Genomic DNA, 27,458 nt, shown 5'->3' with positions numbered 1-27,458 from the left:
ACTCCTATAGTGGCCAAAACGATTCATAAAGGGGGGTGGTGATGGACAGAGCATCTGAATTAAACAGAACACTCATACCCAGTCAGGTTCTGAACTGGGATGGTGCAGTGAGCTAAAAAACGGTGATGGATCAAGCCCTGATCTTTTGACTGGGTAGGAGTGTTCTGCTTAATTCAGATACTCTGTCCATCACCACCCCCCTTTTTGAATCGTTTTAGCCACCACAAGTGTGGAAGGGTATGCTTAGATGTGAGTCCCTTGCTCACTGCACCATCAGGATTCAAGCAAGCCGGGCCGAAGACGGCTGTAATGTCAGAAACCGGTCCCCGGAAGCTTGTTGTCTTTCCAGCGAAGAATTGGCTTGGTAGTTTGGTCTGCCCTGTTCCCATGATGCACTGGGCCAGGGTCAGACTAATTTGCATGTAGCCAGGTTCTGAACTGGGATGGTGCAGTGAGCTAAAAAACAGTGATGGATCAAGCCCTGATCTTTTGACTGGGTAGGAGTGTTCTGCTTAATTCAGATACTCTGTCCATCACCACCCCCCTTTTTGAATCATTTTAGCCACCACAAGTGTGGAAGGGTATGCTTAGATGTGAGTCCCTTGCTCACTGCACCATCAGGATTCAAGCAAGCCGGGCCGAAGACGGCTGTGATGCCAGAAACCGGTCCCCGGAAGCTTGTTTCCTTTCCAGTGAAGAATTGGCTTGGTAGTTTGGTCTGCCCTGTTCCCATGATGCACTGGGCCAGGGTCAGACTAATTTGCATGTAGCCAGGTTCTGAACTGGGATGGTGCAGTGAGCTAAAAAACGGTGATGGATCAAGCCCTGATCTTTTGACTGGGTAGGAGTGTTCTGCTTAATTCAGATACTCTGTCCATCACCACCCCCCTTTTTGAGCCCTTCCTGTATGCCACTCAGCACTGATCACGGAACACCCCTCTGATGAGTGTGACTGCACAAACCTCAGCCTTAAAGAGGCCATGAGGATGCCCAGCTATGTGCTGAGCATGCTGTCCTAGAACATGCTGCCTAACTGCATGGGAACTGCATCATCTTGTTCTTGCTACAGCAAGTTTTGGCAAGCTTTTGGCATAGATGTAACAATTAACATGAATCTACTCCACCAACAGCTCCAAGAATTTAAGGGCATTTGGGAACTCTGGGCCTTTAAAAGAAATCCCACAGGGTGCAATTCCGACTGCTAGAGCACCACTGTACAGCTTCACATTTTTACAGAAGTGGCACTCATCTTTTGCAGATTAAAAGACAATCTAACATGGTTTATGGACTATAGAAATGCAATAAAAAAACAAGTGGGTACAAATGTAGTGTTGCATTTTCCTCACAAAATCACTTTTTTGTTCTTGACAAGGTGACATACAACTATTATATGAAACATCATGGGTTGGGTCACGTCATGCTTCCTGCTCTTATTCAGCTAGTACATCACATTCCTGTGATATTTATGGAAGCAAGTCACAGCATGCACCAAGTGTCATAACTCAAACAGTTGACTTATTTGAAGCAGCTTTGTTACATTTCAAAGTTAGACAGGCATGAGATTAATACTGGACGGCTTCATCAATAAAACTGTATCAGATCACCCTTTTTACACCCTATTCCCATTAATTGCTCCAGTAAACATCTTACAATACCCCGCTTTGTTCTTAACTTTTTTGTCAACATTTTTAACATGGGCATTTATATGGAAATATTGCTGGAACACCTTCAAGATTGGATTCAGGCAACAATGCCTATTAAGTTTCTGATCTAAAGCCCGAACAAAATCACCTTGGGCTAATCCCTGGTTAAGGTATATAAACCAGAAGATCTAAAACAGAGCAGTTAATGGTTAGAAGAAAGTGCAATTGCATATAGAGGTTTGAATCTAATGCAAGCTTTCCTAAAAATTAAAATGCAAGAAAATTCTTTCAGTGATGCAATACCTTCCTCTGATTGACATCTTGCCAGTTAATGGAGGTGAAGAATCTGTGAGCCATGACTTCTTTGGCATCATTGGGACCTCCGCCTAACCTGCAAAAGCACAGGGGATGAAGCATTTTAGTACACCTTTTCAAATTGGTGAATGCATCTTTTAAGAGTTGAAGTCGGAATAGTTGATCTTTACAATACAGAAAATGAAAATGTGACTAACAGAAAACAGTAAGGAAGGCAACATTACAGCCTTCAGGAAAAACCTAAAAAATACAAAGCATGAGTTTAGTAGGGTTTTTATACTTTTCAAGAGCAGCAGGTTGTTTTCACAAAACCACCATTCACATCACACGAAGGACCAAGTGCTTGTTCTATGGAAATATTATGAAAAGGGCAATCCATCAAATGTGGATTCAATACTTTTTTGGATACTGACTTATGTACAAGCTATATTTCAACCAACAAATGTTAAGAATAGAATTATTCTGGCGACTTCAGTGGGAAGGAGGAGACCTGCTGATCAACATAAGTAAAGGGGATGAGCTGACATAGGAACAAAATCTGCTCTTAGATGGAAAACATTTCTAAATTACCCTAGCAATCCATCCATCGTTTTGTTTTTACACAATTGAAAATGAACAAACAAGATTATGAGCAACAAAGGTGTGACAGGCATTTAACAAAATTACAACATTCCATTGGGACAAGACACAAATGAGAAGGGAAGTGCCTCCACGAAGTTTTCAACAAACATTATCTGTGCGTACATTTAATATGTCTGGCACAAAGGAATGCCGAAACATCAGCAATCAAGGCCTTAATTAGGGAGGAAAAAGGTTTTAGCAGTAAAATATTAAGATGTTTATCTAATAGTCCATTACCTGTGCCCAGTTAAGGGTGATGAGAGGGGCCTTGTAAGTATTGAGATAGACAAAGAGGGAAGTCACACTGCTAAATACACTGACTGCTTTTATAAGATGAAAATAAAGTGGGTGATTTGCTCACCGTAGCTTAGGATCTTTCTTCAGCAGCCCTGCCAGCAGAGACTTTGCTTCAGGACTCAGGGTGCGAGGAAAGCGAATCTCTTCCATCAGAATGAGCTCGAAAAGCCTTTCATGATCTTGGTTGTAAAACGGTAGGCGCCCACACATCATTTCATACATTACCACACCTAAGCCCCACCAGTCCACAGCACGACCATAATCATTGTCCTCCAGTACCTACCAGGAAAAAACAGAAGAATGAGTGCCAAGAAATGCAGGGTTTTTTCTAAGATGTCGTGTTTTTTTTCCAAATGGCAAATATTTAAAATCCTTGGAAATGTGTATATCTTGCACCTGGTGCGCTGTTCAGAAAATATTGATACTGTTAACAAATGAGAACAACATTAGAATAATCTTTACAATGTATACATATTTGCCACCAGCGCAAACTGCTGGCAATTAGCTGTTCTCTAGAGTGGTCTATTTAATAACTGATATTTATGATTCAATATCGGTTTCAAGCTCCCTGAACCAGTCTTTTTAAAGTGGTACATGATATTAACAGAAAGAAACACAGAAGCAGACATTACAGAGTGAGATGTAAAGCGTCCGATATGAATTTTTATTAAAAAACATGTTTTATCAAATTTTCGACAAAATACAAAAACGTAATAATATTTTGAAAATAAACCATCCATACATAGTAGGTCAAATTGATAAAGCATCATTACACAAAACATTGTAGTAGTATCTCAGTCAGGCGTACCAGCCGTCAATAAATTCTGACATAAAATATTGACAGCTCTCCCAGTTCTAATACATTTTATTTCATTTATCCAGTGTGTTATGTTTTATCCATCACAGTGGTCTGGTGTCATGCCAGCATTTCTGCCCCCTCTGTCAGGTCTTCTGCTGGCTTATCATCTTTTTAAGTAAATGTTATATGCTGCTCTTCTGCCAGCAACCACTTTGCAAGTCTATTTTCCCTACTCATACTTTGGAACCCTTGACATGACCAACTTAACCACTATTCATCCGTACATGGGCCAGCAAATCAGTTTTTCATTTTATTTTCTTTCTTCACAGGGAATATCCCCTATAGGCATGGTTTCATGTTTTATCATGCAACGACCCCAGATATATTTTTGCTAGTTTTTTTGTGATGTGATATAGGTCTTGAGGGGATAAAGGAACTGAATCAGCTTAATACTCGCATTGGAAGAATTTTTTTCTAACTTGTTTGCGAGTTTTGTTCCAGTCTATGTATATCAGTGGGTCAGGACAATTTAGTGACCGAATCTCTTGTGCTTCTACCAGATCCCTCTCCCTTCCCTGTACCAGCAGGCACATTTAGAAATGTTCACCTCATAAGCACTGTAGCACACCAGAGCAAAGTCACTATAGCAGTTGTTCGAATACTTCGATCCTGGTCAATGCAATAACATTTTTTTGTTCGATATTATTGCGTCCATTCAAAGAGGGAATGAGCTTTGTCACATTAGACATGGTCGGACTATACATGTGTATACACAACGATAAAACATGCACTGAGGCTTTTTTTAGGCAGCCGGAGCGCCAGTTTAATTGAGCATTCAGAGATGATCATTAAAATGAGATCCATTATTTTGAAAAATAATTTCTTCTTGTTCCAAAATGAGTGGTATCACCAGATAAGGGGGACAGCTATGGGCTACAGGTTTGCTCCTTCTTATGCCAACCTTTTTAAGGGTTGGTTTAAGAGGGAGCATGCCTGGAGCAGAGAAGCTGCAGAATGGACAGACTATTTCTTTTTGGGGTCGTTTTATTGACGATATTTTACTATTATGGAGGGGTACGAAGAATGACTTACAACGATATTTTGAATTTTTAAATCCGAATGATTTTAATGTGACATTCACTATGCATCATCAAGAGAAAAGAATAGATTTTTTGGATGTGAAACTATTTGAGGAGGGTGAATTTATTAAGAGCAAGCTCTAAAGAAAAAGTACGGCGACCAACTCTATTTTGAGGGCGGATAGTGCTCATCCAGCATCGGTAATTAATGGGATACCTTTCGGAGAAATGATTAGGATCCACAGAAATTGTAGCACAGAAAGTTGTTTCAGGGAAGAACTATATAAATTAAATCGAAGACTGTTAAATAGAGGCTACAAGAAAAGGAATCTAGATAAGGCTATGAATAGAGTCACAAAATCCAAAGAGACACAACATTAGTACCTAAAACTAAATCAGAGTCCAAACAACCACTAGCTTTTGTGACAAAAAACAATACTCAGAGGGACAAAGTGTACAAGGGTCTAACAAAACATTGGCACATGCTAAGAGGGGTTCCGGGTCTACTAAATATCATTGGGGACAAACCAAAAGTCGTTTATAGAAGGAGACCCACAATAGGTAATATGATAATGAGGAATTACATTGAGCCTTCGAGAGAGACCACTACTGGTTGGATGCCTTTACCACGAAAGGGCTTTTTCGTTTGTGGGTCCTGCAGTATCTGCAATTTGGGGATAAATCGAATGAAGGAGTTTCGCCATAATACGGATAAGTGCTATCAGATTAAGGAGTTTATTAACTGTAATATCACGGGGGTGATTTATGCGATAATATGTGCCTGTAACATGGTATACATTGGAAGCACGAAGAGAAATCTTAAAATCAGGATACAGGAACATAAACGAGCAATAACAAACCAAGATCCCAAATCACCCATTTTTCAACACATAAAAGAAAATCACGGTACACTGAAGGATTTCAAGTTCCATGGGATACAGAAAATAGAACCTAGAGTCCGAGGTGGGGATTGGGAACTTATGATAAGACAGCAGGAAGCACGGTGGATTAGCCGGTGTAGAGCGGTTAAGTTGGGTCTGAACAGCGACTCAGAATTACATTATTTCTTAAAATAAGATTGGATTATTATACTATATATCATTAGTTAGTTGGAGCTAAAGGAGTGTAGTTTAGCACGACAGGACTTAAGGGGACGGGTCAAGAATAAATGAGTGAGCAAATGACAGTGTCTTGGGTCATAGATCTAGATCTTCTATAGGTCGATGGGAAGTTACCATTACGTTTTGAGGGACCAAACTGTTGAGGTGTCGATTGAATGGGCATAATTATGAGTGAGCGGAATACCAGGACTGCGAGGGTGTATTGGCATCCTCGAAATATTCGGTAATAGGAAAAATTCTTGGAAAAAAATTCTGGTTGGATTATATGGGTTGAAATGCTCGACGTGGTTTTTTCAGTCAGGCCAATATTAGGGGAGATTCGAAGTGGATGAGTGAATGGAATGGCACTTAGGTTTTGAGGCCAGCTTATTAAGGAGTCTGTGATAATTGAACCGAAATTGGAGGGCAACATTGATTGGATTTTGGTTATTAGGTACCTTAAAAAATGGGGTCACCCTTATGATGGGAACATTGTATTGGACAGCTTGTAGCGTTTTCTACATGATTAAGGTATAAGATTCGGTTAACGTAACTTTTCTCAATCATAGATCGATGGAGGAAAGTTCTCAGTGTTTTCGCTTAGGGAACGTTGACCCGACGTGGATTACACCTACCCGGGTACGGAGAAGTGATATGTTAAGGATACATAAAGAACAGTAATTTATTATGGATATGCTACAGTGCAAATTATATTTGAACGGCTGACAGCGTTTTTGAAACATAGGAAGTAGGAGATTCGGTCATTATTTAATCATGGATGAATGGAGAAATGATTTTAAAGTAGGAGTTCAGGAAACGTTTACCTGATGCGTATCACCCCTACACGGGTACGGAGTAGTGATATATTCATAATATAGGATTGACAGTAATGGATTATGGATGTGCTACAGTGCCGGGCACTAATACAAACACAAGATTGTATTGAAATGAATGTTAATAGTACGAGGGGGAGTCTACACTTGAACATAAGGGATACTTACAGAAGTTATCTATCGCCAATGTTTCTGACCTAGTCCGGGAGTTATAGTGGACATGAGAGGGAACATACTCAGGGTGATTGTGATTAGTCATAGTAAATGCGGGACCGGATATGCTTGATTTCTCTGCGATTAAAGATATGAAATGTTTGGTTTACCTGGAAATACATATTGCGGGGCTGAGTGGCGGTTGATGTATTATGATGGTTTGTTTAATTTGAACATTGCCAACGGAAAGGTAAGAATTGTGTATTCAAGTTAGAGTGTGCGGACCGGATCGTGTGTTTTCCTTCAGGCCGTAATTGTCAGATGATTGTATATTTAAGACGCACACCGCGCAACAGGGGGGGGAGGACGTGCTATGATTGGCCCGTTATCGAAACAGGAAATAATTGGATTATTTCCTGTGTTGAGGTATCACCCACGATTATCTGGGCGGATAGGACTTGCTGCGATTGGCTATTGACTCAAACAGGAAACAAATAGAGTCTTTCCAGTTTGGATCATGCACATTAAGAAAAGAATGGGTGCGGACCTAGGAGGAAACCAGGGCAGAGTAATTGGCACTAATTATAACCGTGGAAGTGCAGACAGTGATTGGTTAGCAGGTAATTTAAATAGCCCTGCTCCCGACTGGCAATTCAAGGCGGGATTTATCAGGCCTAGCTGTCGCGGAGTCAAGACGTATTACAGAAATATATGAAGGAATAAGGTGAGGCTGAGAGCATTGAAATAGAGTTTAAGTAGAAGGATGTATGAGAAGGGGACCTGAATATGCGTCTCTTTGTCAACCTTAGATAATTTCTGCAGAAAGATGGATGATGGGTCTCTCTTGAGCAGGAAAAGGATGTATCGGGCCTAGAAGTCGTGTTACAAAAGACGTTTTACAGGAGTAAATACAGGAGTAAGGTGAGATGGGGAGCATTGTAGCATGGTGGAGAAGCGTGGCTCAATGGTTAGAGCGGCAGACCCTGATGCAGAGGTCTGGCCCGGGACCAGGGTTCAATTCCCGCCTCGGCGGTTCTTGGACTCAATTTCCCCGGACCTGATAATTCTCGCCTCGGTGCCTAGTCTAATCATGGGTCCCACTCTGTGACTCTGGGCAATAGCTTGTTTAATCTCCACAACGGCCCCAGCAGCGCTTGGATGCCTGGCTTCACCTTGGGGGTGCCCAGGAGTGGACATTTCACAGGAAAGCCAGGATGGGTTCCACAGCGGTATGAATACAGCGCTACGAGACCTCTGGGTAGAAGTGCGCTATATAAATACAAACACACATGGTCCTAGTAGAGGAATTCAGGAAGAGTGCAGCAATACCGCTTGTTTGGGGGGACAGCACTGAATATGTTGACTTCATTATTGAAGATAAATGAGAAGGAGACCTTAATAAATGTCTCTTGGTGAATTTCAGACCATCACTGCAGTTGTATTGGAATTAAGTAGAAGTGGAAATAATACTTTTTTGGATCTTTGATGAGAAGATGCAATGAAAGGTGAGAGAATTATACTGTGTTATGGGATTTTACTATTGCAGATTAGAGATAATGAGTATCTTGACAGAGGGTTCCTCTCTTTTGTATAAACAGGAGATTTCCTTTTTTAATGGTTTTTGGATTAAGTGGAAGTGATTTGAATAGAACCTGGAGATATACGATCAATAACCTAACAATAGGTGAGTTAAGGTTGTATGATTCATACTATATTCAAGCTTGTAAATTAGGGGTATTAACACTAAACTCAGGCCTTTTCATATACACTAGGCATTTTGTAGAAGTATTTAGTTTGAATATAAGAACAAGTATTGAGGAGCCACATCGCCCAAAATATAACCATGAGGATTTACATTAGAGGTGAGAGGTATATGTGTGAAAGCAGAACGAGGGATGGGGATGAATAGTGAGTTCCCTGTATGTCATGAGGAGTAGATAAATATATGAATTAACATTATTGACAACGGCTTTTAGGGCACCCTCATGGTTCTTCAAGGGGAAAGAGGTTACCCAGTCTTAATTAACCTGCTCACTATTGCCAAATGCTCAACATTGTATGCAATTTTTAGAAAATATTTGCACTGTGATAAGAGAAAGGTGGATGCGGAAGGTTGGATGCCTAGTTGAAACCAGCATTCTTTGTGTGATCATAACAATATATATGAGTTGATGATTCCCTGACCATCTTTGTTTAAAATAGACTTCTATGTATTACATTGAATATATAGATTGTAATATAGGTAGGTTCCAAGGCGGGTTAATAATTTTGTTGTGCAGATGTAATTATCAAAATAGTTTTTTCAGATTGCAGTATTTTTTTCTTTTTACAGCCCTGATGATGTCCCTGATGGGATGAAACGTGTAGGCTGTGGAATATTTATTTGTACGATGTGTTGAATTTCTTCTTGTTTTGATATCTTTATCAAGAAAGACTATTTTTTCAAGTGAAAAACTACAATAAAAGAACTGAATACAAGTACAAAGGAAGCTTGCATGGAACTCTTGACTTTTTATTGACTGATTGACTTTATTATGCAAGATAATTTTGTTTACCTTGGCGCTCCTTCTATTTGTGTTTGAATTTCAGAGTTATATACAGCAGCATATAAATAACCTCTTCATTTATTTGAATTAATTCGAGAAAATACACATTTGGTGGACGACCTATGGCAGTTTATCCTTAAAAAAACAAAATAAAAATAAGACTCCCAAGCAACATAGAAAGCAATGGACATAGCTAAATAGTATTGTACAGCCTATTTTGTGCTTTAGCCACGAACGTTACTCTGCAGAAGGTTTGGGACGAAAGCCGGAAGAGAGGTATACCAAAACAAACAGCAAAAGAGACTTGAGTTTTTAAGACTAATTTAAGATGGTGACAATATACAAAAATATGAATCCCTCTAACCAAAACAAAAATGTCACTCTCCACACTTAGACATCAAGTATTGACATCTACTTTTAAAGTCATATATTGGGGATGACCTTTTTTTTAGCATGAGTCCAAAAGGAGTGCACTTGAGAAGAGTTGGAATAAAAACATTCTTGCAAGTGAGAGCGGCAAACTTAGGGAATATGAGTGTAAAACCCTTCAAAGAAAAGAAATATTTGACGCTTTGGATTCAAGCCAAGAGACAGAATATTGTGCAGCACAGGAATACCAAATTAGCCAGATGTAAAATAATAAACAAAATTATGCTAAAGAAGTAATGAAAGTGGCCATGCCGCTTGGAAAAAACGCTAACTGAGTCTTTCTCAAAAGAACCAGAAACATATAACTTTGGAGGCTATATAGCAATTATTGAATATGCTACTTACCAGTATGCATCTGTTCTTGGCATGTAGGGCTGCTAACATTCATATCTTAGCATTAGATCGCCGCCTAGTGTTGGGCTCGGATGATTGCACATTGTTGTCCTGGAAGAGTCTTCGAAGTATCCTGAGATAGGTGGCTCCTCCCCTGGACTACAGTGCGCATGGGCATCGGCTCCATCCCCAGATTGTTTTTCGCCATTGTGGCAGGAGATGGAGTGAAAGTGTAAAGGATGTCCATGCTAATGAATAAATACAATAGTATATCTGCAGCTGCGACAGGCACCGGGGAGGAGGGCGGGCGATATGAATGTTAGCAGCCCTACATGCCAAGAACAGATGCATACTGGTAAGTAGCATATTCAGTTCGAGGCATGTGGGCTGCTAAATTCATATCTTAGCATAGAATACATAGCAGTCCCTCCATCAGCGGCGGTTGCCCGTGCCAGCTGCAGAAACCTGAAAAAGTGTCTTTAGAACAGCCTGTCCTACAGCTGCTTGCTGCTTGGAATGCACATCAACACAGTAGTGTTTTGTGAAGGTATGTGGTGTGACCCACGTGGCTGCTCTGCAAATATCCTCTAAAGGAATGTTCCCTAGGAAAGCCATGGATGCCCCCAGTTTGCGTGTGGAGTGCGCTCTGGGGGGTATTGTTAAAGTGCGCTTGGCTTTTTGATAACATATTTGGATGCACTTAACAATCCACCTGGCTATCCCTGCTTTGGAAATTGGGTTGCCTTTGTGTTGTGGTGCGAAGGCAACAAAGAGTTGTTTCGTCTTTCTAAAGGGTTGTGTTCTGTCTATGTAGTACATCAACGCCCTCCGTACATCTAAGGTATGGAGCATTCTTTCCGCCACCGTTTGCGGGTTTTGAAAGAATGCTGGCAAGTCAATAGTTTGATTAAGATGAAACTGTGACACCACCTTAGGAAGGAATTTAGGGTTAGTGCGTAGCACCACCCTATTTGGGTGAATTTGAATGAACGGCTCTTGTATGGTGAGCGCTTGCAGCTCACTGACACGCCTCAGAGACGTAATAGCTATTAGAAAGGCCACTTTCCACGTAAGGAATTGGAGCTCACACGAGTGCAGTGGCTCAAATGGTGGCCCCATCAGTCTGGTGAGAACGACGTTGAGGTTCCACACCGGAGCTGGTGGAGTTCTTGGGGGAATGACTCTCTTCAGACCTTCAAGGAAGGCTTTAATGGCGGGCACCCTGAAGACAGAGAGGTGCTGCCTGTTCTGAAGATAAGCCGCTATGGCTGAGAGATGTATCCTAATGGAAGTGTACGCCAGATTGCACTTGTAGAGATGTAACAGATAACAGATGATGTTGGGAATAGATGCATCTAGCGGGTTGATGTCATTGGACGTACAGTAGATGACAAAACGCTTCCACTTAGCAGCATAGCATGCTCTAGTAGTAGGTTTCCTCGCCTCCTTGATGATACTCATGCATTCTGGAGGTAGGTTAAGGTATCCAAACTCTAGGACTTCAGGAGCCAGATCGCCAGGTTGAGCTGTCGTGGATCTGGATGCTGAATGTCTCCATGGTTCTGCGTCAAAAGACTGGGTGTGAGGCGCAGTCTTTGATGCGGCACCACCGAGAGTTCGAGGAACGTGGTGTACCAAGCCTGGCGCGCCCACGTTGGAGCAACCAGGACGAGTGTCATGGAGTGCTGCCTTAGCTTTCTTGCGACCAGCGGTATTAGAGGGGCCGGCGGAAAAGCGTATGCAAATTTGCCTGACCAGTTCATCCATATCGCATTCCCCTGCGACTGTGGGTGAGGGAACCTGGCGGCAAAGAGTCGGCATTTTGCGTTCTCCTTTGTTGCGAACAGGTCTATCTCCGGATGACCCCACTGTTGGAAGAACGGGTGGAGAACAGAAGGGTGTATCTCCCACTCGTGCATCTGATGGCTGTATCTGCTGAGCAGATCCGCCATCTGATTGTCCTTGCCCGGGAGGTGTTCTGCCATGAGGAAGATGTTCCTCTGAATGGCCCACTTCCACATGCTCTGAGCCAGATGAGACAGCTGTGGCGAGTGGGTGCCTCCCTGCTTTTGAATGTAGTACATCGCGGTCATGTTGTCCGTCCGGACTAGCACGACCTTGTTGCTCAGATGTACAATGAAGGACTTGAGCGCCATGAAGATTGCCATCAGTTCCAGATAGTTGATGTGCATCTTCTGTTGCTGCGTCGTCCATAGTCCCTGCACTGTGTAAGTGAGCACATGAGCTCCCCATCCCTGGAGAGACGCGTCCGTTGTCAGGATAATCTGCGGCACAGGCTCTTGGAACAGTCGGCCCTTGCAAAGGTTGTGTGGAGTCCACCAATGCAGAGAGTCGTATGCCCGACTGGTAACCAACACTAGGTCTGTCAATTGCCCACGAGCCTGTGTCCACTGATTCGCTAAGCACTCCTGGAGCGGGCGCATATGCAACCGTGCGTGAGGGACTATGAAGATGCAGGAGGCCATCATGCCTATCAACTGCATGAACACTCTCGCTGGCAGGGAGTGTCGTGGTCTGAATCGTTGGATCAGCGACTGAATGCTGTCGATTCTGACTTGGTTTGGCTGAGCCATGGCTGTCAGGGTGTTGATCGTAGCACCCAGGAACTGCCGGACATGTGCCGGCTGAAGATGCGATTTTGGGTAGTTCAGGGAGAAACCCAGATCGTGAAGCAGGCGAATTGTAGTCGACATGTCTGCGGCGCACTGTTGCTCCGACTTGGCTTGTACGAGCCAGTCGTCTAGGTAGGGGTAGACATGGATATTCTGCCTCCTGAGGTGCGCCGCCACTGTCGCTAGACACTTGGTGAACACCCTCGGGGCTGTTGTGACTCCGAAGGGTAGGACTTTGAACTGGTAGTGCCTGCCTTGAATAGTGAACCTGAGATATTTCCTGTGTGACGGGTGTAGTGGAATATGGAAATAAGCATCCTTGAGATCTAAGGTTGCTAAGAAGTCTCCCTGGTTTAGCAAGGGAAGAATCTGCTGCAGTGTAAGCATGTGGAAATGTTCCGATAGTATGTACAGGTTGAGGGGACGTAGATCGAGAATGGGCCTGAGAGAACCGTCCTTCTTTGGAATAAGGAAGTACAGGGAATATACCCCTGTGCCTTCCTCCCCCACCGGCACGAGCTCGATTGCGCCTTTTTGCAGCATCGCCACTACTTCCTGCTGCAATAAGTGCAAGTGCTCTGCGGACATAGGCCTTTGCCTTGGTGGGATGTTGGGTGGAGTGGATGTCAACTCTAGGCAATAACCATACTGAACTAATTGTCGCACCCACCTGTCTGTGGTGATGTTTCTCCAGACGGGCAGGAACTGCTGCAGTCTCCCCCCGACAGGTGTTAGGTGGTCGGGGGGCAGTGACAGAGAGTCACTGTTTGCTTGGAGTAGAGGTGCGGGAGCTGTTGTTTCCTCTGCCGCGACCTCTGTTGCTGTTGTTCCTATAACCTCCCTTGTTCTGCTTAGTGAACGAGGCTTGCGCCCCACCTTTGGAGAACTGGGATTGTTGACCCATCTGTCCTCTGGTGACTCCACGTGCACCTGAGCGACGAAAATTGCCGCCACGAAACTGTTGGGACTGCAGGGCCCCCATAGATTTAGCAGTTTCCGTGTCCTTCTTTATCTTCTCTAAGGTGGTGTCAACATCCGGACCAAACAGACTATCAGGATTGACCGGCTGATTCAGAATTGTCGTCTGAATATCCTGCTTGAACCCTGAGATGCGGAGCCAGGCTTGTCTTCTCAGCATAACGCTAGTGTTGATAGCCCTAGCAGCTGTGTCCGCAGCGTCAAGTGCACACTTGATGGCTGCGTTTGATATTAGCTTTCCTTCCTCAATAAGCATCTTGGTGCCTTCTTGGAACTGTGGGGGCAGGTGTTGTATAACCTGTTCTAGGGTGTCGTAGTGCGCCCTATCATAACGCGCCAGGAGCGCCTGTGTATTTGCGATGCGCCAAAAGTTTGCCGCCTGTGCAGCCACTCTTTTGCCTCCTGCCTCAAGCACTTTGGACTCCTTGTCCGGGGGAGGAGCTTCACCCGTTGTCTGGGAGTTGGCACGTTTCCTGGCATTGGCAACCACAAGAGAGTCCAGTGGCAACTGTCCCCGGATGTAGACGGGGTCCGCAGGAGCAGGCCTGTACTTCTTTTCAATGCGAGGGTTGACCACTCTAGCCCTCGTAGGCTCCTTAAAAATGTCTCCAGCATGTTTGAGAACACCTTTCAGCATAGGAAGTGTCTTTACAGTCCTCTCAGATATGGCAAAGGTGTCAAAAAGGAAGTCTTCCTCAACCGGGTCGGCATGCATGTCCACATCATGATTGGCCGCCGCCCGTTCAATTAGTGCATGAAATCCTGCTGAGTCCTCAGTCGGGGATGCACGTGCATTAAAGGTTTGCGGGTCTTGGCCCGCACCCTGGGTGTTTTGGTCACCAGAGTCGTCGTATGAATCTGGTTGTACATCAGGGTCATCGATGGGGAAATTGTACTGTTCATCCTCATCATCTTCCTCACCCACAGAGTGTTCTGGGGAGGGAGTAGGGCTCCGTCTAGGAGGAGGCTGAATCGGCTCCGTGAGGCCTAAGGCGTCAAGGGGCACCCTCTTCTTCTTCAACGGGATGACGTAGGGGTCCACCGGCTCCGAAGTGATTTTCCGTTTATAGAGGGTCAGCTTGCCGGTGGCAGCATCGATGAAATGCTCTGAATCGTCCACCGAGTCGAGTACACGACGTGGAAGAGGGTCTGGCAGTGAGGAAACCTGCTTCGGAGCCGATTTCGTCGAAAACGCTTTCGGCGCCTCCTTGGGTGGCAAGAGAAAAAGGAGTTTCCCCGAAGGCTTAGCCGGAGCGTCCTTTTGCGGCTGCGGTGATGGCATCGGAGCCGATGGAGCAAGGGCCTTCTCCCTGATTCTCTGCAGTGACTCCGCAATGGGGGACGGTACACTGCCAGTGGGTTTCGTCGCCGACAAGGATGCTTTGAGCGGTCCCTCGGATCCGACGTCCTCGCGGGCCTCGTGCGGTTTGGGCGCGGAAACCTTCTTCGGGTCCTCCGAATCTTGAGGCCGGGGCGCCGACTTCTTGGGCGTAGCCTCTTTGGAGCCGACCCTGGCGGGCTTGGACGGCGCCGGAGCCGTTGATCCGAGCCGACCATCTTTCTTGGGGGCCCTTTCCTCGGGCGTCGGCTTCGATTTCGGAGCATCGGAATCGACCGACTTCCTCGGCTTCTGCGGACCGGAGGTCGACGGAGCCGACGGGGTGACGGGCACCGACTTCTTCACAGGCACGGCAGCCATCTTAGGAACACTCGAGTCCTTTGGTTTCAGTTTCGATTTCGGGTCGGCCATTTTAGGTGTGGACGACCCCGACGGTTTCAGTTTCGGTTTCGAAACATCGTGCCCAGCAAGTGAGTCCGAAGCCGGGCCCGAAGGCGGGGCTGTGGCTTGCGGCAACGGGTCCAGGGTAAGGCCGACAGGCGATTCCGTGTCCCGGTCGTCCTCGAAACTTTCGGGGCAGAGCTCGTCCGCAGAGCTGTCCGCCGCGGCCCCATAAATTTCATCGTCGTCTCCTACCTCTTCGACGTATTCGAGGACCTGACCCGCGACTCCGTCGTCGTCTCCCGGATCCGCCTCGACCTCCGACCGTGAGGGGGAGATTTGTAGAAGGTGACCCTGGACCTCTTCTTCCGGGTCGCCGAAGATGTTCTCCGGATCCGGGGCCGCTTGCCTAGCTTCCAAGCGCACCGCGCGCCGAAGCTTGAGAGTTTTCTTGGAGCGGAACTGTGCACAGGCCTTGCACTTGCCGTCGTCGTGGTCCGGTGAAAGGCACTTGTTACACACAGGGTGTAGATCGATGTGTGGGTACTTAGACCCACAGAGCGGGCAGTACTTGAACGGGCTCCGCTCCATGTCCGTAAAGGCTTGCTGTCGTGTCGCGATGAGAAGGCCTCAAAGTTTAGAAAGCGAAGAAAACTCCGCTTATTCCGGCTTCAAGAGACGGAAGACTCGAGACCGAGCGCAGACAATACCGACGCAAGAAAATCGAGGCCTTTTGGCCGGTAAAAGATAGTTTTACTTGGTTCCGACAGTAAGACGTCGAAACCACATCCGAACCCAATGGCGGAAAAAAACAATCTGGGGATGGAGCCGATGCCCATGCGCACTGTAGTCCAGGGGAGGAGCCACCTATCTCAGGATACTTCGAAGACTCTTCCAGGACAACAATGTGCAATCATCCGAGCCCAACACTAGGCGGCGATCTAATGCTAAGATATGAATTTAGCAGCCCACATGCCTCGAACTTGTTAGTTTCATTCAGTCAGAGTTGGCTTTGCTTGCACAGCCACATTGCTGAAGCCAGAGTCAAGAACACACATCTTAATTCAAAATACATGTTAGTTTCATTCAGTCAGAGTTGGCTTTGCTTGCACGGCCCCATTGCTGAAGCCAGAGTCAAGAACACACATCTTAATTCAAAATACATTCTATTCTATTGCTACAAAAGATAAAGAACACTCATATAATAAGGTGTAGAGAGCCACTGTCCCCCTAAAACAGGTTTTGTCAGTGTAAGACCATGCCAGATGATAACCGCAGGAGAACAATATCCCTTGCACAGATACAAGTGTACAAGAATATGTGAGGAAATGGAGTGTATTGTATGGGGTGGCTGTGTGACCACACTGTAATACATTTACCAAACATTTTAGGACAAGTAGGTTTTGTTTGTTAGAGCTTTAGTTCAACCGTGGGAAGCTGTGGCTCCGAGCAGTCAGGCTTACACAAGGAAGGCGTTTTAAGCATTTGAACGGCACCAGAACAATTGAAGAAGAAATACACAAGACACTCAAGAAATCCGACACCAATTTATAAAATAGAGTATGTTTGTAGGTATTTTTTAGACACCAAACTGAATAAACACTCGGCGCTGAAAATCAATGTGAACTGCATTACCAAACGCACTCAGCCGCTTGGGGAACTTCGCATACCGCTCTGGAGTTTTTTGGTCACTTCACAAAGTTCAATCTAGCAGAACATCTGCAAACTCCGCCCCGGCCTAGAGGAAACACCTCTCTCTCGTGCAGGCTTCCACTGTTTCTTTCCTGAGAGTAGTTCCCACGTCTACCCAAGAGGGCAGAAAGCAGTCTTATGTATGCACTCAACCATAAACATGCATATACTCACAAAAAGGGTTTTTGTGTACCAGGGAAATAACAAGGCGCTCTGCTAACAGTTGACGCAATGGTTTAGGGTGTAGAAAGGTTGAAGTGTGGTGCGCTGGGTGAGGGGATAAGCCCTATAACCCCCCAATTATGTGATGGAAAATACCAACACAATGCAAAATTATAACTGGATACCCATGCACACAAAAAGTATAGAACAGTATGTTAGTGTATACATATATACATTAAGAGAACAAAGCCAACAAAAATGCAATAAGAATCTTATATGGTGCAGAAACAGATGAATTTTTTTTTATTCTCAAGCAAGCCAGCAAACACGTGTTTCGTCGCAGTGGAACGGTTTTTCCGCGACTCCTCAGGGCTGGGAAAGATACAAGGTACAGTGATGGTACATTTAGCATGATGTAGATACGCGTTGTTTGATGAATTAAATGGTGAATTTGTGATTGTGGGAAACCCAAATAAAACGAAAAGGACATAAGTGCAAAGTGTTCTATTGCACGAGAAATACTTGTAGGTGAGTTTGTGTAGGAGGGATGGGGGAAGGGGACGGAAAAGTAGGAGACACAAGAAGATACCAAAAAAAGAGAAAGAAATTTTTTGACGCAGAAACGCGAGTCCTATATGTAGAATAAATCTGAAAGGAAAGAAAAAGGAGGGTGTGCTATGGGCTCTAAAACATTCTAGTGCTCTGTGCAAAAAGTTTCAGGGAACATTGTGGATAGTGGTAGACTCGTCATACCTGGTTACCACGAAGAAAGAGTTTTAGGAGGTCTGTTGGAGAGGGAAGAAGGGGAGGAGAAAGGAGTAAAGACGGATATCAGACAAAAAACGGGAAGGTAAAGAATTAAAAAGGGCGAGAAAAAATGCTCACCGCTCAGACGGTGATAATTCCAACCCGTCAGGGCCCAAGACTCAGGTAATTGTATGCCAAAAGGGGTAATAACGAATCTTAACTGGAGATGAGGAAAAAAAAGGAGGAAGTATGAATCTCCTGTATTGGGTGGCGGTGTCTCGTACTATATATAGCACTGTGCTGTTATATAGGCCAAGTGTAGTTATAGTTAAAAGTATGCGATAATCTCACCAGAATATATAGAACAATTGGCAGTTCATCAGACCTCTTGGGAAGCGTGAGAACCTTGCGAAATTATCAATCGTAGGGCCAGTTGTGGCACGTTTGTTAAAGGCGCTGGGGAGGCAGAAAGAAATACAAACGGGTCCCTGAGAGTGTGACCCCAGCGCGAACAAAGCATAATGTGTGGCTGATGTGGTGACATAATCAAAGACATAAGCGAGGATTACCAGTAAGAGGCTGAAATGTGTGCCAAACCCCGCGGGTTGAGAGTTGACTGTATACGAGGAACGGATAACTCCTCGTATGAAGCGACCGGCAAGACACAAGTAGGCTAGGTGTAAGACCTCTAATATGCTGTCAGATATCTACATGAGGCTGGTCTTAGTACGCTGGGGTGGAAGTCTTACCTTAGGCTGTGAGCTGAGCAGGTTGCATCCCGCGGGTCACCGTGTTCCTGGTAGCGGACACGTGACTAAAGACCGGAAGTGGTTAAATATCCACTGCCGGTAGTATGCGCATATTGAACATGTGAACAACTAGAACGTCTACCTCCCTCTGATTTTAGTGGTCCCGTAAGTAACACAAACAGGCATAGCAGACTTTGGGAAACAAAGTGACAACTTTGTAAAAGTTGCATACCGCAACAAGTTACATTAATTACGACTTGGGCATCAGGTTTGCCTGAATGTAATGACTGGTTTGATACCTTACAGTATCAACTTTAGTGATCCTAGGGAGAAGTTAGCAGGGCTGTTGTGGCAGCCTGTAACTCTGCACTCGCCAATTAAAACATGTAAAAAAACATTTACCAATTTTTAATACACAGCATCCTGCCTTTCGCTCTTGATAGGTCTGACGTATGAATGACTTGCATTCATTAAAAGCAGAAGACTTGGCTTTGCCATTGCTTTAAATGGCAAAGTCGAGTTGGCAGTTGAAAACTGCACCTCCAGTCTGCAGTGGCAGACTGGGAGCCATGTTTTACCTTTATCACACCCAGGGTTGAACAACTAGTGCTGCAATCCCTGGGTTGACTTTCTAACTTACCGGCCTGGTGTATACTAGAGACTTACAAGTATGTGAGCTTATCCAAAATAGGTATACGCCAATCAAACGTACAAAGTTTAAGACTGGGGCACAGATACTGAGGTCTGATTAGCAGGCCCAGTACACTTTAAGAGTCGAAAAAACAACAGCAATCCGTCCAAAACATTGCTTTGTGGGTGACCATACAAAAAGAGGCATTTCCTTTAAATGATGACTGTACAAAGAGAAGAGGAAAACCTTAAACTTAAAAAAAAGTATGTATGAAAATGCTAGGTTAAGACAGGAGTCTTAGAAGTTAGAGGAAGCCCAAGATAATGTTACCAGCACAGTGACAGGCGTAGTGTCAACTGTGAATGGTATATATCGAGGACAAACTTTTTCAAGATATAACATGCTTACTTGCGTCTTACATATGTTTCACAGGAAAAGAATGACTACTAGAGGATTATTAACATTTAAAGAAAAATATGTGGGTATACTTTGTTCAGGATGAGTAGTGAGAAGTTGTGGCAAAAGTGTTAGTTATATGAAGGACTGAATTAAGACACCCAAAAAAAATGTATAGGATGTGAAAACACTTATGGTCACTGTAGAGATAGAAAATCGGACTGTCACTTGCATTGCTGTGGATATAATCATCTGTGGGTAAACATAAAACAAATAGATATTTACTAAAGCATGCCTGAAGCATTTACTAGATTTGTATGCAGACAACCAGGATTGGATCCTACAAGTGGGTGTGATGGGACAACATACTACAGATGATGGCAATAACAAACTGGAATGGCAAGTCTTGTTCATTTTCGTACTCATGATTTAGTAGGTAAAATTATCCACTAAACCAAATTCTGCAGGGACTGATCTATTTGTATTCCCTTTTGAATTTTCTGCTCTTCATCTGCTCTCTCCAATGTCCCCTTCCCTAACAAAGTGAGATCTGGTGTCTACTGTTGTGTGTAAAGCTCAAAGTTACCCAAGAGACTGAATATTAAATGAGAACAATTCCAATGGTAGTTCACTTAATGGAAAGGCGGTTTGCCCTGAGCAAACTTTGCATGCACAAGGCACTAGGAGGGCTGAGGCACCTAGATAAAGCAGCAGAAATTGACATAAGGAAACTGTCACTTGTCTGTAACTCACGGTTTCCAGCTGGCCAGACTTTAGATCACTTGCTTTGTACCTGCCATCTAGAGCTTTAAAAAACTTTGTTTTTAATATCAAGAATTTATTTTCGATTTCAGGAATGACTCTCGGCCATGCAGCTGAAATCCAGTGCTTAAGCCTTCAGACTCCACCTTAGATTAGATTAATGTAGTCCCCCTCTCCCCCCACCCCCCATCAAAATAGGCGAGTCTGCTTGTGAATATATCTAAATACATAGTAGCATAGAAAGTTAGCAACCCTACTGCGGCCTACATCTTAGAGGGGGTTTGTGGTGCATGTGAATCTACAACATGACAAGTTATAAGCAAATGGTTACAAGGAACATTTCATTTAAAGAATGTGTTGTAGAACAGTGGCTCTTAACCTGTGGACCCCTGGGGTACACGTGGAAGCTGGCTCTGTTTATACTATACCAAAGTAAGGTAAAGTGTGCACAGAGCCCAGTGGACCCCCATAGGCTTACAGAGGAAAAAGTAGACCATACCGTACTCTCTATTTGGGATAGTGTGGGCTAGCAGTAAGGCTTTATCAGAGGGTAGTGTTAATCATTTATTGCACACACTCGGCAAGAAATTATGTCACACACTCACAGACTGGACTCGGACAATTGTTTATATCAAAAATATTTATTTGTTGTATTTTATTTCTAGAACTAACCAGGACTTAGTACAGGTAAATATAATTGTAATTTGTTAAAAAGCAAGCTAGATGAATAATGACTTTTCTTACAGGTGTATAAAAATGTGCAAATTCAGCTGTAATTACCTTTGATTACTTTTCAGGATTACTTTTTCTACTCAGTGTGACATGCCTAGATATCACAATGGGACATTTTCTGCATAAAAGGTAAGTAAAACAGTTTCTTAGGTTTCCATACAAAACACCCTTATCACAGGTTTTTTAGAGGAAAACAATCAATGCAATCCTATGGGGAAAAATAGGGTTAACGTTTTGCAGGTGAGTAAACTGTCTTGAGGGTTGAGTTTATGGGGTTATAACAGGTGCCCCCCCCCCTCCCACGGTCAAGGATGTACTCAAAGAGAAGCCTCAGCCGCACTAAGCAGACCCTCGAGGATTTCGCGATTTGCCGCGAAATCTGCACTTTTGTAAAAATGCTGCAACTTTTTCAAAAGTGCCTGCGAAATCGGAAGGTGATGTGTGCCTGCCTGAGGTAAGACTTAGATTGTAAAGGTCAGTATACAGGGGCGAGACCAGTTGAAAATCTCCTCAGCATCATGTGCAGTGGTGTAGTCTTCCTGGGGCATTTCAATAACGTCAGAGGAAGGTTACATTAGGAAATTCCTTAACCCATCAACAGGATTTCCGAGGTCAAACGTCACACTTAATAAAGTGAGAGTGACAGTTTTAATTCCAACTGAAGTAAATCATGCAGGGGGGTGGGAGCCGTTCTACATCTAAATGCAGGAATGAACTGGAATGCACGTATTTAATTATCCGTGAATGCGCATAAGATAGGCTTTGAAATTTGTTGGAGTGGTACAGTTGGGGTGCTGAAGGATAGTCTGTGATCTTCATGTACACAGAGGTGGGGGGTCCTTAGTCGCATGAAGAGGCGTTCCTTCAATAAAAAAAACGTTTCCTGAGGCATAGAGAGGAGCACTTATGATTTGGGCTGCTAGGGCAAAGGGGAAGAATTTCTTTTAGTTAAACACGCTGCTACGGAATAAAAAGTGAGCGGATATGTTGGACTTCGTGATTTTTGCTATCACGTTCCTTCTGATCTTGGTGGGAGCTGTGCTGTACCTCTACCCTGCCTCCAGGCAGTCTTCAGGTATTCCCGGCCTGACGGCAAAAGACGAGAAAGATGGAAACCTGCAGGACATAGTGAGTTGCGGCAGCCTGCACGAATTCCTCGTTAACCTGCATGAGAAGTTTGGGCCTGTGGCATCATTTTGATTTGGACGGCGCCTGGTGGTCAGCCTGGAGTCCCTCTATCTTTTTCGGCAGCACATCAACCCCAACCGGACTGCGGACCCTTTTAAAATGATGCTAAAGTTCTTGTTGGGCTACCAGTCCAGAGCCATTGGGGAGGCCGGTGAAAGTCATGTGCGTAAGAGGCTGTATGAAAGTGGTGTGAGCAGGTCTTTACAAAGCAACTTTGGCATTATCTTGAAGTTGTCAGAAGACCTGCTAACAAAATGGCTGTCCTTTCCAGCATCCCAGCACGTGCCAATCTGCCAGCACATGTTGGGCTATGCCATGAAGTCAGTGACGCAGACAGCTATGGGGAATAGGTTTGAGGATGAGCAGGAGTTGATCCGCTTCTGCAAGAACCACTGTGCTATCTGGGTAGAAATTGGGAAACGTTTCCTGGATGGGTCACTTGACAAGAGCACAACAAGGAAAAAGCTGGATGAGAAAGCCCTGATTGAGATGGAATCTGTCCTGAAGAAGCTGGCGAGAGAAAGGCGCGGTTAGAGCATCCCTCAACAGATCTTCATGGACGCCTTGCTGCGGGTTAACCTGAGCGACAAGCAGGTGCTGGAGGACAGCATGATCTTCTTACTGGCAGGATGTTTTATCACAGCTAACTTGTGTACATGGGCTTTATATTTCCTCACCACATCGGAGGACGCTCAGGAGAAGCTTTACAAGGAGATGGCCCAAGTACTAGGCAAGTATCACACTGGAGAAAGTTGAGCAGCTCAGGTATTGCCGGCAAGTCCTCTGTGACACAGTACGGACAGCTAGACTGACACCCATTGCGGCACGGCTTCAGGACCTGGAAGGCAGAGTTGACCAGCATGTCCTTCCCAAAGAGACCCTGGTGCTTTATGCTATTGGTGTGGTGCTTCAGGACAGCACAGCCTGGCCCTCAGCCTACAGATTTGATCCCGATAGGTTTGACGATGAGTCTGCACGGAAAGGCCTTTCTTTGCTCGGCTTCATTGGGAGTCAGGAGTGCCCTGAGTTGAGGTTTGCATACGTTGTGGCGACAGTGTTGTTTAGCGTGCTGGTGAGAAAACCGCGCTTACACCCAGTGCCAGGGCAGTTCATCGAGACGCGGTATGAAATAGTGACATCGCCAAAGGAGGAGGATCACTGTTTCCAAAAGAAGCTAAGAACAAGCAGGTCCATCCACCAAGTGCCTACATTTCGAAAAGTACTGCTTCATGCCAAGTGGGGTCCGGAAGCACTCAGGGCTCTACTTTGAAAAGTCAATGGGGAAAAAGATGGTGGCCAGCAGTTCCGGTGATGGGCTTTGCCACCTGCAATCACTTCTTCCTGGGTCACAACTAGACAAATGAAATTGACAGAGTACAACTCTAACCCCAATAAATGTCAAACTTGAATCCCCTTTTACACTATAAGCAAATGGAAGATTGCATTTCCAAGGGATAACAGCCTTCACCTATGGGCTGCTTCCTCTGTTCCATATCCCAGGTTGCCTATTACAAAGCGGAATACTTTGCTAAAACAATTTCCATTGATTTAAGGCTGAGAATGAATGATTATATTTAGAATAAAGTGGCACAAAAATGCCACTAAATTTCCATATTTGTGCCACTAAATTGCCATATTTGTGCCGCTAAATTTTCTAATCCATGCCTCTATATCCTGGGGGGGTCTGACTAAGGCGGCTGGGTGCAGAGTAATAAGGCCCAATATTATCTAATGGGGGTAGGGGGCCTTCGGTTGGTGGCTGCTCACGGGCACGCCACTTGGATGCGGGATCAAAACTCCGAGAGGTAAGTTCAGGGCAAAGGGGGGGATACAAGCTGGCACACAAGATGCACCCACAGCGGCACATGGGCAGCGGGGTGCAGGATCGACGTCTGGAGCCCTGTTGATTTCAATGGGGAAGCTCTAGTCAGAACAAACACTGCAGGCTCGGGCACGAAGATCTTCTGGAGGTGACCACCGACTGGAGAGGTAAGTCAGGTTGTTGGGGGATGCCAGGACACCATCAGTTAGGCCACCCAAGGCCGTAGAGCGTCGGATGCAAGGGTAACTTTTGCCACCGTGTTTTCCTTACCAGCTCTGGTAGCATGGATTCTCCAGATCGACTTCAGGCATCGTTGGGAGACTTGGGGTAGGTCAGGGATCACCAGTTCCCAGGTCAGATCGCCGGGGAGACCTCCTCGTGGTTTTGGGCCACTCCAACTCAGGCAGTGGGCATTTGGTGCAGAGTGGTGCAGACTCAAGGATTTTGCTGGAGCCAGAGTCTGTTGGTGAGCAAATCCAGTGCTCACATGAGGCAAAGTCTTGGTAGGGGAGGCAGGGCAGGTCCTTCGTGTTCTGGGGGGCTGCTGGACATGCCAGTGTTTCGCTGGAGCAGGTTTAAACAGGCCAGTAGAACTGGGGCCAAGTCAGTTTGTTGTGTTTCGGTTTAGATGTCCGTATATAGGTTTTCCCGATACATGTCCTTATATAGGCAGAATTCGCATTGTCCTTATATAGGCACAAGATCCCAGCCCTTATTTAGGCATTAGCCATGCTCTACAAATATGGCATGGTCACCTATATCCGTCCACCCCAACGTCACGAGTTCTTAGCCATTGGGACCCCTTAAGCCATTGGGACTTTCCCTAGCCTAGGACTATTGATTTCTCCAAGAACTCCTCTATTATGCGTAAAGCTGGCCGTCTTCTTTGACGAAAAAATCAAAAGAATCACCACCTCCCTTCCTGTCACTAAACCCGACATCATAAAATCCAAGGACCCATCGCCAACAACCAATAAGCCACATCTAGCGGCACTCGGCCCAGTCACAGAAGTGGAAGTGATGGCCGCACTCATTTCAATCAAGAGCGGAGCCCCCAGTGACCCAGTGCCGGTACGGTTCGTCAAAACCATCCCTCAGGCCATAGTCCCTCAACTGACAGCCCTTATTAACACCTCACTGGCACGGGGAGAAGTCCCCTCGAACTGGAAAGAGGCTATCGTCAAAGGACTCCTTAAAAAACCATCGCTAGACCCTGCCGACCTATCCAACTATAGACCCATCTCACTCCTCCCTTGGATAGGCAAGGTGGCAGAAAAACTAGCAAATAAAAAATTATCACACTTTCTGGAGTCAAACCATCTCCTAAACGACTCCCAGACGGGCTTCAGACCAGGTCAGGGCACGGACACCGCCCTCCTGGCTGCAGTAGAAAAGACCAGGGAAATTATCGATACAGGAGGATCAGTGGCAGTGGTCCTCCTGGACCTGAGTGCGGCCTTCGACACGGTCAGTCACCAGGTCCTGACTCACCGTCTCGATAATATCGGGGTAAAAGACAGGGCACTGAAATGGCTCTCATCCTTTCTTTCCCGACGCTCCTTCCAAGTATGGGAAGGTGAAAGCCGCTCCCCCTCCATTCCCCTCCAGTGTGGCGTGCCTCAGGGCTCATCCCTGAGCCCCACGCTGTTTAACGTGTATATGGCCCCACTGGAGGAACTGGTGTCACCCTATGGAGTATCCATAGTCAGCTACGCCGACGACACCCAGTTAGTGGTAACGCTCTCCCACCCCAGGCTAGAGCCCTCTAATCTCCACGACTGTCTAACCAGTGTACATCAGTGGATGAGCAACTCTGCCTTGAAACTAAATGGCTCCAAGACAGAGATTCTGCTCCTAGGGCATAACACCACGAGCCTTCCCCCGAACATCTGGCCCGCCTGCATGGGTGAACCCCCCACCCCCAAGACTGAGGTCAAGAGCCTCGGAGTGTGGCTAGAGACTGATCTCTCCTTTAGGACTCAGGCAAGAAAGACAGCCGGCATCTGCTACGGACTACTGAGATCATGCAGGAAGGTACTCCCCCTACTACCTTCCCAATCGCGCCTCCTGCTGATCCAAGGCCTAATTTTATCGAGGCTGGATTACTGTAATGCCATATACCTAGGATCCCCAGAAGCATCACTCAAAACTCTTCAAAAAGCCCAAAATGCCGCAGCCCGACTCCTCACAAACACCCCGGCGAGAACATCTGCCAAGCCCGCCCTGAGGACGCTGCATTGGCTCCCTATTAGGGCAAGAGTTACCTTCAAGGCCCTATGTCTGGCCCACAAGGTACTGCACAATGCTGGCCCCCCTATTCTTCGGAACTGGATCACTCCCTACCGACCCACAAGAGCGCTCCGCTCCGAACATGGGAACTTCATCACGGTCCCTAAGGTGAGGAAGGCCCGGTTCGGTGGCCGTCGCTTCTCGGTCAATACGGGAAAAAAATGGAACACACTGCCCCTGAGCCTCAGAACAGAACCAAACCTTCTAAAATTTAGGAAGGCTCTCAAAACACTACTCTTTCCCTGAGCCATCCATCCCACTCCTGACTATCCTCCACTGGTGGTAATAGGTTCAGCGCTGGGATACCCCTGGAGGTGACTACGCGCTTTAGAAATCTATAAAATAAATAAATAAAATAAACCGCTATTCCTTAAGGGTTCATTCATGACTTCTTCCTCTGCCCGACTTTACGTCAATGCAAACATTCCTAAGCACCTTCCAGGTACAAATATACCTCTCCTTACCATGGCAATCCACAGCACGGCTCGACTTGGCAGCACGGTTCGCCACAGCAAGTTCGGAAGAGATCGTATCCCAGCCTGACGCACTGTCCAGACGCTGTCATCCCTGCTTGCAGAGATTCCAGCTTCCAGTGTTATGACTCCCTTCACGGGGTGTTAGAGTTTGAGACCCGGAAAGACATTCCCAACTCTCTCATTCTAAGGTATGGAGTGGACTAGAACCTAGAAGGACTCTTGGCATACCAAACTATAGCATACCAAACTATAGAATACCGCACCTACTTCTTACCTTGTACTACACTTAGGTTCGGTACACTGGGGTAGAACTAGTTAGAAGCATCAGACGAG

General features: G+C 45.5%; 1 protein-coding gene and 1 pseudogene across 3 annotated transcripts in view; one reads left to right on the top strand and one right to left on the bottom strand.

The window, feature by feature from the left end:
* AKT2 (AKT serine/threonine kinase 2) overlaps positions 1-27,458 on the bottom strand; it is a 475,180-nt gene that overhangs the window by 27,119 nt on the left and 420,603 nt on the right. For all 3 annotated transcript variants that reach the window (XM_078660662.1, XM_078660664.1, XM_078660663.1), the window contains 2 exons: positions 2,941-3,155; positions 1,947-2,034 (listed from right to left, as the gene is read on the bottom strand). In XM_078660662.1, coding sequence (XP_078516788.1) covers positions 1,947-2,034; positions 2,941-3,155 — 303 coding nt within the window. The remainder of the gene's footprint in view (positions 1-1,946; positions 2,035-2,940; positions 3,156-27,458) is intronic.
* LOC144782879 (cytochrome P450 20A1 pseudogene) lies at positions 22,335-23,716 on the top strand (annotated as a pseudogene).

This window comes from Lissotriton helveticus, chromosome 9, assembly GCF_964261635.1.
Source record: "Lissotriton helveticus chromosome 9, aLisHel1.1, whole genome shotgun sequence".
Taxonomy (NCBI): domain Eukaryota; kingdom Metazoa; phylum Chordata; class Amphibia; order Caudata; family Salamandridae; genus Lissotriton; species Lissotriton helveticus.
This window is presented reverse-complemented; position numbering and strand designations above follow the sequence as displayed.